General features: G+C 35.5%; 1 protein-coding gene across 2 annotated transcripts in view; it reads right to left on the reverse strand.

Annotated features, from left to right (window-relative positions):
* LOC150094756 (uncharacterized) overlaps positions 1–13,510 on the reverse strand; it is a 90,696-nt gene that overhangs the window by 19,644 nt on the left and 57,542 nt on the right. For both annotated transcript variants that reach the window (XM_090411120.1, XM_090411121.1), the window contains one exon: positions 1,326–1,427. In XM_090411120.1, the coding sequence (XP_090267246.1) occupies positions 1,326–1,427 (102 nt within the window). The remainder of the gene's footprint in view (positions 1–1,325; positions 1,428–13,510) is intronic.

Here is a 13,510-nt window from a genome sequence, read left to right on the forward strand (position 1 = left end):
GTCACAGGATAAACCATTCAGCGCCTAGCAAAAATACTAATTTTCTAGGAGAAGAAGAGAAAAATCTCTCTCTTTTTCTGTCACATGTGTATGACACCAAAATATGGAAGAAGTAAAGTGCTCTGAAGCAAAAACAGGCAAATCACTTTTATGCAGTGATCATTATGCTTTCATTGAGCTATACATTCTACTATCAGTGCATGTATGTCTCTACCTAAAAGATTAAAATAGCATCTCTTATTAATGAGTTAGCAAGAAATGAAATCATGTAAATATGGGAAGTTTCTAAGAGTGAAACCTGCACATATATACAAAAACATAACTCAAAGATCTGTCTTCAATTATAATATGAATGTTAATCATCATACAGTAGACTCTCGACTATCCGGAGCCTGGATTTTATCACGGAGAATTATAATAATACAGTAATTCTCCGTGATAAAATAAGGAATACGTACTGTAATTTACTTTGCCAAGGATTTATTGCAAGTGGGCGTCTGCTACAATCCTCCTACATGCTGTGTGCATAACACAAGTTGAGACATGCAAAGTGCGGATTTCCCCGCTTCGTCAGTTGTGTATTGGATGTCCACAAGTGCGGAATACGTTTGCCACTGTTCCTGGTTACGTTAGTAAATTGTTAGAAAAGAGATTCGAAACATATCACTTGTAAAGTCTAGGAAAATTCTTTTGGACCATGAAGGTGGAATTTCAACCTTGAAACCGAAGTGGAAGATGAAAACGATAAACTTGTTTCATTGCTCAAAAATGTACTGAGCTGTGACGATGTCAATGCAGAGGACGTTACAGAATGGATGTCAAACAACGAAGTTGATGAAATAACTGACAATGATATTGTGGAAATGGTGACACAGGGGGAAGAAGAAGAGGAGGCATCCTTAGATGACAGCAAAAATCTCATCCCATATTTGGAAGGGTTCAAGACGATTGAGGCAGCGCTGCAGTACATTAGTGAGCAGAAGGAAGCGACGCCAGCTGATATCATCTGCTTGCGTAAGTGAAGGGACATTGCGTCGCAGAAGAGGGCTAAAAGGGTGAAGCAGTCAAGGACTTTTTCAAAAACTAAAAACTGTAAGTTTTGACTCTTTCATCTTAGGTCTACCTTTTCACATTTGTGTGAAAAGGTAGGCCTAGAACTCCAGCCTATCCGGCTTTTGTGTTATCCGGCCTGCCCTTCCACCACATTAGGCAGGATAGTCGAGAGTCTACTGTATTTCCAAATATTTTCAATTGCCACAGGATTTATTCTAATCATTTCATACAACACAACATATATTTTCAAAAAAACACCTAGGGTTTCTTACCTTTAAGCATTCCACAAGTTTAACTAAATTATCACACTTCTTTTGAATATCACTTCTTTTTCTTTCTGAAACATGACGACAGCTACACCCCGTCCTTATATCCTAAAGAAGAAAATATAGCTTTCAGGATTAAAAAAAAAATAATAATAATATCCACCAATGCAATGTTAGATTCAACTGGTAGTGCAAGAAAGCACAAACAAACTTTCTGCACACAATATCTCTACAATGTACACAGAATACTGATAATGGATATTTCTCAGAAGATAAACTAGTTTTAAGAGTATTTATCAAAATGCATGACATACATTATTATGCCTGATGTCTACCAACTCATATGGATTGGCACAATGTGTAGACTCTAGCAGTAACTTCATGAAATCACTTTGGGCAATAGTGCAATTTGGAGTTTGAAATTTGCACTGAATTCAGTTTGGTGCAAATCTGAAGTGAAAACTGAGTCATGAAAGCTACAAATAAACATGCAATTAAACTAATCAGTGCACAAATGAAAAACAGACAGTGTAAAGCATTACCCAAACTCACAGGTACCGTACATCTTCATAAACAACTGAAGTCAGATGACTGACAACATACAGGACCGTTCAAGATGTGAAATGGTTTCATAAAAAATTCAATGCAAATCCTTTGGTAATGCAGATAAAGACAACACAAGTAACTTTTGTGGCTATGCAAACATATGTAGAAAAATAACAATTAATAAATAAATTTATACTGATATCAACAATTAGTAATTACTTAAATTCTCTGTGGCATCACTATCATTTCAGGATATTCACCCTCAGGAATGTACAATAGGATCCAGTGTTAAGGCTTAAATTCTGGGAGAAATTCATGTTAGAGGCTTAATGCAATGAAACAGCACCGAGAAAGGATTAAAAACAGTATTTAATTCTAATATTTCATCTCAGCCACAGAGATATCTTCAGGTAGTTCAAGAGATTTGTAACACATAAAGGCAACACAAACTAAGTGAAACATGTGAACAAAAGAATATACTCCTAACTAGATGAGGTGCCCTCTGTTGGCAGCATTTGACAGCCTAGGATATACTGGGATATTGTAGTTTTAGTGTTTACCATATTTTGGAAAGGTTTATGCAACTGTATTTATTCATCTAAAGAAACAGAACTTTGGAACTTTCAAGCCCCACTTGAAACTAGCTACCCTTATTATTATTATTACATAACACCTCCAAGGAGTCCAAAGACTTATCAAGGGAGGGCACCTATAACACTCCATCTCCACCACTCAATCCACCAACTACAGCGAACCACATCGTCTACGCCAACACCATCTACAGCCTACCATTAGTATTTCCACAGATAATCACAAACGTCTATGCCGATGGCAGGATTTGGACCTGCAGCCTTTTGGCTGAAGAGTGGATATACTAATCACTCAGCCAACCAGACTAGGAACAGGAAACTGAGAGAGAAGGACCAACTCTCTTCTCTCTCAGTTTCCTGCTCCTACAAGTTGGCCTACTATGAACAGACAGGAAGATCAGCCATCATAGAATCATAGAAGAATATAAAAACTACATCTGCAGTCATTACTATGGTCAATTAGGCCTTGCAGATCATGCTTTGGATATGGTTCATAGAATCTTGGAAAAAGACCACCATGCTCCATTGCAGTAAATTTAAAAGCAAAAGACTGTTTTTAGAATCTGCAGCTGCTCTCAAAAATCAGCCAAATTTGAATAAATATGGTTGCATAAAACTTCCAAAATATGGGATACGTTAATACTTTGAAATCCTAGGCTACCAACAGGTGTCTAGAAAGGGCGCCCCCACGTAGTTACGACTCTAGTCTTTCTTCCATGTGTTTCACTTAGTTTTGTTACCATTGTGTGTCATGTCTCTTATTGTACCTCCTGAAGATGTCTCTGTGACTGAGATGAAATACTGAAAGAATTAAATACTATTTTTAATCCTTTCTCAGTGCTGTTTCACTCCATTAAGACTATTACATGGGGATACAGCATACTATGAATGATATTCTGCTTGTAAATTTATGTTTTTGCTAACTTCTTATGAATAGTTTTCTTCCAAATTAATTTGTTACTTGCCAAATCTCCAATATTGCCAAATTTTATACTTTCATTTACTAATAATGTTAACCCACCTTAAGAGGAAAGGAGTCTTCTTGGTCTTTCTCCTGCTTTCAAACACCTGTTTTTTGCAAACCTTTTCTTTGTCATTGTTTTAGTGCCTATATCCATACCCAGAACCTTGAAAAAATGAACATCTGCTCATTCATTTTGATGAGTGAGAATTTTTAGTTGAAGAGTAAAAAAAAAAAAACTTAAACTTCTCAGAAGAGAAGTTTAATCATCAGTTTTCTTTATATAATGCAGATTTGGATTAATGTTGTAAATATTTTTTTTAATAATAACTTTTATAAGTTACCTCTATATAAAAGAATGAAGGAGACCATTTTGTGTGTGGACATGTGAAATTTGAAACTCTTGTAAAATACGCATTTTTTTTTTATTTATTCAGTAATTTTAGATTCATTAGTATATTTTCACTATTTGATTCTTTAACGATACTTGTGACATAATGATTACAAATATATACACGTTTACACAAGAATAATATTTAATTGCCAAATATTTCTGAATATCACAGACCATCTTCAGTGGCTACATAGGAATAGTTTTAAAAAACAAGGTGGAATATGAACAATTGATCATTCATACATAGAACGAGCCACGTGATGTCATATCGCCAAGTATTAGAAGAGTAAACATTTTTAGTCATAATTAAAGATATTAATTCAGAAATTCATGTAATAATCTTAAATAACATTAGACTAATATAGGAAATTTACATTAAAAAAATAAATTAATGTATATTATAATTAATATTTTGTAATGACTGTATATATTTTGATATATACAGTCATTACAAAACATTTGGCAAATTAAATATTATTCTTGTGTAAACGTGTATATATTTCTAATATTTTCACTATATTATTGTACTTTTTACTGATTGTATTCATTATATTTGCTAATATATTTTAAGATGTATTGTTAATGACAATAACTAAAGATAACGACAGTGTGGAACCCAGGACTCAGTCTATGATCCATATAACAACTCACATGCACCATCAGTTTATCTCTTCCTGAATTTGGCTGTCCTCTAGTATTACAATGGCTCATCACCTGAATTCATCAGTTAAATGAAGTCTTGCAGTTATACCCAAGAATTTTACTATTACAAAATGTCTTGTTCTCAACCCAGACATGAAATGGAAAACCACTCCAAAATGCTCGTTTTCATGCTGTATCTCATATGTATATGATGATGAGACTCAGCATCACATTTTACATACTGTACCTGACAATTCAGATGTTTTTTCCCAAATCCAAGTTATCATAATTTTTTTTTTTTAATTTTGTTCCTTAATTGGAAACCAACGTACTTATTCCAGATTTCCAGAACATCTTTGTTCTTTTCATATCACCTTTGTAAATCTGATTCCTTCTACAATATGCTTTTGTCTCATTCTCCTAAGTTATAAATTAAAGATACCAAGAAATTATATACTTGGTATATAATTAAATATACAATTTAATTATATATTAATTTTAAAATTAATATATAATTTTAATCCTTTATCCAAGTGTAAGGCAAACGAAGTTTATGCCTGAAGTATCTTCAGGACTGTGGCAACTCATATGTGGACATGTCTGCAAGGGTATGTGCTTTGCATTATGGGATACCAAGGCAAGTGATGTGAAGTCATTAGCTTATATACATGAGTTGCCCCAGTCCTGGAAATACTTCAAACACAAACTTTTTTTTTGCTTACACTTGGATATTATTATTATTATTACATGACACCTCCAGGGAGTACAAGGTACTCATCAAGGGAGGGCACTTACTCTACAACTATTTGTCTCCACCAACTACGACGAACTGCAACTACCATCATCATTCTCATCTATGCCATCTACTGACCACCACTGGTATTTTCACAATGAATCACCAACGCCCATGCCCAACGTGGGATTCGAACCCACAGTCTTTAGGCTGGAAAGCAGATGCGGTAACCACTCGGCCAACCAAGCCGGCAAGAACAAGTTCTCCTCAGCGGGGAATCAAATCCCGGTCTCCAGCGTAACAGACGGGGATAAAGGATTAATATATACTTGCCTGTCTTCCCAGGATCTCTGTTTAACTGATTTTACACATGAAGGTTTAGTTCTTATTTTTAAACTCCCATTTTTTTTTTTCTCAATTATAATTGCATGTTTCACAGTTCACCTCTGAAAGCTGCTTGACACTGATTATTTTAAAACTTTTGTACACATTTTTCTTTTCAGTATATCATCTAATCATATCTTTCACAGAACTAAATGGTGATCACTTCCTATGCCAAATCCCTTATATACTCCTGTATTCTATATCACTATCAACAATAGCAGTTAATGAGACTTTTCTCTTATTTGTTTTTACTCCATATGAATTACTGCATGTCTTTATATTAAATCATAGTACACATGTCTGACAAGAAATGCAGCAGGTATTTACCAGTTACTTTGTTCACTGAGCAGGCTGAAAGGCAAATTCAAGAAAACTTACACAATTAGGGTGGAAGCAAGTGAGTTTGTATAAAGGCGCCCATGAGGTGAGTGAGCGTGAGAATGAGGAAGTGTGGAATCTAGTCTCTCAAGCAAAAATATTGAATAGGATAGTCATGAATAGGTAGATTGAATTCAAGAAGTAAAGGTGGGGGGAGGGGAACTAAAAGGATGCTACAGTTTCTATATACTAATGCTAGAAGTATCAGGAACAAGAGGGAAAAGTTTTTGGTATTGGTTAGTGCAACCTTGCCAAAAGTTATAGCATTGGTGAGACTTGGCTAACAGCAGATGATGTAGCTACAGGGACTGAATGTGAAGGGTTTAGTATTTTCAGAGAAGATAGGCAGGGGAGGTGTACTGCTGATGATAGCATATGAACTGCAGCCAAAAAGAATAGGAGACAAATGAGAGGATGTGGTTCATTTGAAACAATCTGGTGTGAGATTAAGGCCAGTAAGACAAAATATATAGTTGGTTGTTCCTATAGGCCTGGAGGTTCCTGGGATGATCTGGAAAAAAATGCATCAGCAAATTAGTACAATGAGTACAGGTCGAGAAATTATTATGGGAGACTTCAACTATGGAGATATAGATTGGAAGGAAGAAAGATCACATGGCAGGAAAAAAACAATTTATACACTTGCTAAGAGATAATTACTTAAGACAGCATAAGGAAACTAGGGGGGGGGGAGGGTATTGGACCTGGTCATAGGATCAGAAGAGCTATCCATAACCAAGGTGACCACATTGTCTCCAATTGGTGAAAGTGACAATGCGGTCTTGATTTGGGAGATTGTACAACATGAGGAATAAGCTGAAAAGAAGAGGTACAGGGTGTTCGGGATAAATTTGACATATTTATAATTAATTATATTTTTCCGTAAGTTACATGTATTAACACACACTTCTCTTCATTTAAAAGTTTGGACCCTTCTTCATTCATATACAAGATGTCAGAAAGGATGGATAGCTGGAACCCACCTGAATCATGGAAGAGAATAACTTGTATCATGATGATTCGTGCCCGCCATCAAAATAAGGATATTACGACTGCTGCCCAATGCTCCCTGAATACAGTAAAAACAATCAGGCATGAACTAGAGACTTGCAATGGTGACTACGAGGATGTAGCAAGAAGAAAGATCCCTAGCAGACGATCTGATTGCGTTCGTACAGCAGAATTCCTCGCAAATCTGCAGGAACAGGTGTTGAAGAACCCTGGCATTGGAATTCGGGCTTTGTTCGTGGAGTTGCTAACTGTAGTCAAGCCCTGGATAACAAGGGTAGCCAATGGTAGGCCGTATGTATGGCAGCAGGATTCGGCCCCTTGCCACACCTCTGGGAAAAGTCAAAAATGGTTGTCTGAAAATTTCTACGACTTCACCAGTCCAAATGTTTGGCCTCCAAACTCCCCAGACCTTAACCCCATGGATTATTTTGTATGGGGCGCAGTTGAAAAAGACACCAATCGCACTTCCAGTAATACAAAAGCCCAGTTAATGGATAAAATTAAAACAGTTTTTGCGGCCCTTCCCAGGGAGACTGTAGCATCAGCTTGTTCGAGGTTCCGAAGCAGAATTGAAGCTGTGATCGATGCTAATGGTGGTTATTTTGAGTAAATCTTGTTGATAGTATTGTAATTAACTCTGCCTGTAATGTTTTTTTGTCAATTCATTAAATTTAATAGATACAAAGAAGATTTTCTTTTTCCTTACGAAACTGTCAAATTTATCCCGAACACCCTGTATATGTGGAACTACAAGACAGGTGATTATGACAAGCTTAGGAAGAACCTTAAATCTGTGCCATGGCATAAAACACTGCAGGATAAGAATGTTAGTAGTGCATGGAATATAGTTAAGGGTCATCTAGAGGACGCAGTATTAAATTGTATACCTAGGGCAGGGGTGAGGAACACTTGGCATGCATGCCAAATGTGGCACACCAATGACTTTTTTTATGGCATGCCACCCAGGGCTCACCTTAAAAAATAATGAAATAAATATATATCCAACACCTTTGCTGAGTTGTATATTTTAACTTAATAGAATACAATTCTATTAAGTAGAGCGATACCAAATAAAATTGCAATAAAAAAACAAACACTATCAACTGTTTTAGTCCTATTAATAAGTAATAAGAAAATGAAACAAACATCCTATTTCCAAGCCATCTATCTCCACAAGATACTGACATACAAGTTTTGTCCTGTTCAGTTGTTGCATCATTCACTTGGAAGACAGACACGGCATGACTCCTTTACCATAATTTTATATATTTTTTCCTGTTTCCTTTAAAAAACGATAAAAGAATTTATCGGTTTTTAAAGTGTGTGTATATGTGGATTTGGATTTGATTAAATCACAAGTCATTAAAATGTGGATTGGAAGTATTTATTGACAATTAATATGTTTAATTTATTAGATATAAATGCAAATTTTCTTTACATTGCATAAACATAAGTTATTGTTAAAGCTATGTGAAATCAATAGTTAGGATTATGGAGTGTTATCTGCATGTGATTAGATGGCATGCATACCCTTATCTTTCATTTGCATGTGTATAGATAGGCTTATAACTGTACTAATTTTTGGTTTGCTTAAACTTGGTAAGTGTATGCAGAGAGTGATTATGATGAGATTTTCTGAGTCCAAATTATAATTTTCGTCAGTGTCCACATTTTTACACCCAACAATCTGATTTTTATTAAAGTTGAAAGCTGTATGAAGAAAGCAATTATTTTTTATATGCACCTTGTGGTTGTACAATTTTGGTCATTCAGTTGTAATTTACTCTTTCCTTTTCACTTTATTCTCTTCTTGACTTCCTTTCTTTCTTCCTCCTTTTTTTCCACTCATTATCATGTATTTTTATTTGCTTCCTGCCCTTTACAGATTGTACAGAATGTCACAACCACCAGCAAAGAAACAGACATTCAAATGAAGAGGATATTAGAGAATTTAAAGAATACCAGACTAAAAAATTTGGTATGATTAAGAAAGATAATAAAGCATTATGCATTTTATGTTCTGAATCAGTTGTTTGTAGGACTTCTTCTGTAAAGAGACATTTTGAAACTGTTTATAAGAGCTTAAACAACAAAAGTGAGCAAGAACAAAGATTTAATTTCTCATGAACTGAGCAAGACAAAAAATGGTCCGATACTTTGATGAAATTTATTTCAGGTAGGCTAATTCCAACTTAGGTGCTGCTAATTTTGAGGTTTCAAAAGTTATTGCCCAACATGGAAAACCACTCAGCAATGGAGAGTATATTAAAGAAGCATGGCTAGAATGTGCTCCTTGCCTTTTTGACAGTCTTTCAGAAAAGTGAAAATTATTCAGTGCATTAAAGATTTGTCTGTGAGTAGAAAAACAGTTAACGATAGGATACTTAAGTTGGAAAGGAATACAGCAGAATTATAAGATTTGGCTTCATGTAAGTTCTTTTCTATTTGTGTTGATGAGAGCACAGACATTACATCATCAGCTAGACTAGCAATCTTTGCTCGATTTTGTATGGGGGATGAAGTATGCAAAGAGATTAACCTTGTAATATTACCTGAGCATACCACTGTGATCGAAATATGTAAAGCAGTTATGAACGAATTATCTATTCAGCAAATTGATATATCAAAAATGGTATCCATCACAAATGGTGCACCCAGCATGATTGGTAAGGAAGCAGGATTTGTATATCTGTTTGCAAAACATGTTAGTCATCCACTGATAGGTTTTCACTGCATCATACATGAGGAGACTTTATGTGCAAAGCTTGCCTAAAGGGACTTCAAGAAGTGATGTAGACAGTAACCAAGGTTGTTAATTACATTTCTGCATGTGCTTTGAATAAAAGTCAATTTCAGAATCTATTGAATGAAGTGGATTCGGTGTACAAAGGACTAATAATGTAGAACAATGTTCGTTGGCTTAGTCAAGGTGGAAATTGTTTTCCCACTTGGTTATGCTACGAATTACATATTTGGTTTAATCTTTTATCCAAGTGTAAGCACACAAAGTTGTGTCTGAAGTAATTTCAGGATCGGGGCAACTCGAGGCAAAGGTGGTATGACTTCACATCGCTTGCCTTAGTATCCCATAATGCAAAACACATCTCCTTGCAGACATGTATAATACTATGCATTAAGGAAAGGGTCACTATCGAGACTAGTTTCGACCTTTATTGAGGTCTTATCAGTGAGAGCCAGACCCAGAGGTGGTGATACCAAAGTAAAAGGTAATGCAGAAGTCATATTTCCATATACGAGTTGCCAAAAGGTGTCAACACATTATTATTAAAATTCTCTGGATTAGAGATAGTTGATGGAAGTTGTTTTCCACTTGGTTATGCTATGAATTATATATTTGGTTTTAATCTTTTATCCAAGTGTAAGCAAACAAAGCTTGTGCCTGAAGTAATGTCAGGACTGGGGGCAACTTGTAGCAAAGGTGGTATGACTTCACATCACTTGCCTTAGAATCCCATAATGCAAAACACATCTCCTTGCGGACATGTATAATAGTATGCATTAAGGGAAGGGTCACTATCCAGACTGGTTTCGACTTCTGCATGATTTCCACCTTGGTATCACCACCTCTGGGTCTGGCTCCCACTGATGAGACCTCAATAAAGGTCAAAACCAGTCTGGATAGTGACCCTTCCCTTAATCTCCCAACCGGCCAGGACGTATATATATGTCCAGATAAATCTGGATATGATTCTGTAACACCTATTGAAGGATAGCCAACATACCTCAGTATAGTAGGACAAACCGGAATATTCGCTGTCTAATTCACTTAAGAAAGCAGAAAACTATCGCTGATTTAAGCCTCGAGATTTTATGAAATTAATGATTTTTTTGATAGATGTCAACACATTTTCCATGTTTATTACTTTCGCACATAATACTTCTTGATGTATAATGCAATGCATATGATGAATCTTGGATCCGTCATAAATTTCACTTTGTTTTTTTTTGCAGTAATGCCACGAAACCATTGTTTTTTCCGGTCATAGAAGGAGCTCCATCTGTAGCTACAGAAGTTACAAATGGAGAAAATACAATCGACAGAGGTAGATTGTATTTTTGCAGAAGTTCAAAAACACAATTAAATATATCTTGTCCTGTACTAGTGTTATGCATTGGTACTAGTTCCAATAATTCCTCAAAAATGTTGAAATCCATGTTGCAAGCACGAAGAAACACAGCTAATTGAGCTACGCCCCCAATGTCAGTACTCTCGTCACAGGCAATGGAAAAAGCTTCGACTAGATGATTTTGCTTTGATCTAAACACTAAAATTGTCGGCCAAATCAGTGATTCTTTCCGCAACTGTATTTCGAGACAAAGAGATTGTTTGAAAAGTATTCATATTTTCAGGACAAATAATTTCTGCAGCTTTAATTAGACATTTCTTAATGAAATCACCTCCAGTAAAAGGTTGAGTGTTTAGCTATCAACTCCACAAGACGTAGCTTGCATGCACCGCCGCTTCACTTTCTGGTGATACTTTAGTAAACATGAACTGTTGTTTTTTCAGTCCCGACTTGAGCTCTTTCAACTTTTCTTGTCTCATTAATCCCTCGTAATTATCATATTTTGATTTATGTTGTTCATAGTGACAATTAATGTTGTATAAATTTTGGTACACTGATAACATTATTACATATTAAGCAGATTATTTTATTTTTTACTTCACAGCAAAAATACTCCAATTCCCACTTTTCTTGGAAATTTCGATGTTCGTCAGCAATTTTTCATTTATTACTATCACTTGGTTTCAATAGAGACATGCTGAATACAAAGGACTGATAAAAATTAATAATCGTTAACATAAAATAATAGAATAATTTTAATAAAAACTGATATTTTTTCTTGAACATCAACTTACTAGACACTAAATAACTGCACAAATTAATAAGCGTAACGTAAATAAACTGATTTTTCTTGTTCACCGAAAGCGAAATATTTCCTGTTACGCACACCAAACAAGTCAGTTCAAACAAGACTGATGACTAGACATCGGCATGGCACTGGCACGTGATAGTAGGTATATAATCGGCTGGTAGAAATAGTGGGGAAAATGGTTCGCCTGCGTGTAAAGGAAATGCAGCAACACGGCTATATGTAGTAATCACTGTCATTGGCAAACATTTGGCTGGGCCGCAAAAATATTTTGCAGGCTGCTAGTTTGACACCCATGATGTAAACCATCAACATAAGGATGTATTAACAGAAAAAATATCAAACTTACAGAAGAACCAGAAAAATATCCTATGCATATAATTAGTGGTACCAAGATAAAGAAGCCTAAAACAGGTGAGATCTTACTAAATAATAAATATAGGATAGTGGAAAAGTTCTGAAATGTTGTTGGTCTAACAACGAAAAACGAATTTATAACTTCAAAATTATTTCTATTTTTCAACATAATCTCCCTTAAGACAAATATATTTATTCCAGCGGTGCTCCAGCGCCATTATCCCGTCCCTGCAGTAGTTCTCAGTAAGATCTGCAAAATACCCTCTAGAGCTGCAATCACCTCTTAATTCAAAGAAAAACGCTGACCAGCAAGGAAGAGTTTTAGTTTTGGGAAGATATAGAAGTAAGAAGGAGCCAAATCTGGGGAATAAGGTGGATGTTCCAACAATTCATAGTAGTGCATTGTCCTGACGAAAGATGATTTTTTTTCCTTTTTGCAAACTGGGTCTTTTCTTATGAATTTTTTCATCTAGTCTGGTTAAAAGATCGGAATAATATTCCCCGGTTATTGTTTTACCCCTTTCAAGATAATTAATAAACAAAATGCCTTTAGCATCCCAAAACACCAATGCCATGACCTTTCCTGCTGATGGAACCGACCTTTGTCTTCTTTGGTGCTGAACAACTGGCTTCTGTCCACTGTGTTGATGCTGTTTGGATTCTGTTGTGTAATGGTGAATCCAAGTCTCATCCATAGGAATAAATCAATGCATAAAATCAGTTTTATTCTTGTTAAAACGCTCCAAGCACTGTTCAGAGATTTTCATGTGAGTGAGTTTTTGATCTGCTGTGAGCAAGCGTGGCACACATCTTGCGCAAAGCTTTTTCATTTGCAATTCTTCATGCAAAATATATCCTACACGTTCTTTTGAAATGCATATACTCGCCGGTCATCCAATACCATATTGTGCACTTGATTAATGATTTCTGGTGTTGTTACACTTTTTGGAAGTCCTTCATGTGGATCATCTTCAAGGCTGGTACGGCCACATTTAAACTCGGCAGCCCATTTCTTAATTGTCAAAAATGAAGAAGAGTGCCCATAAACTTTTATGAACTTTAAATGAATTTCTTTTGTCGTTAAGCCTTCTTTTACAAAGAATTTTATAACCGCACAATACTCAATTTTATTCATTTCAAGGGATACAGACAAAACTTTTGCTTCAGACAGCTGTATAAAACAAACAACTTGATAGAATGACTTGCAATTTCACATGGATGTTTATGAAAGATATACCAACTTAGAAAAAGGAAAATCTTGCTGATAATGTTGCCATCTATGGTCAAGGCTGAGAACTT

This window comes from Typopeltis vanoorti, chromosome 21 (genome assembly GCF_054136105.1).
Source record: "Typopeltis vanoorti isolate ZY-2024b chromosome 21, IOZ_Tvanoo_1.0, whole genome shotgun sequence".
NCBI lineage: Eukaryota > Metazoa > Arthropoda > Arachnida > Uropygi > Thelyphonidae > Typopeltis > Typopeltis vanoorti.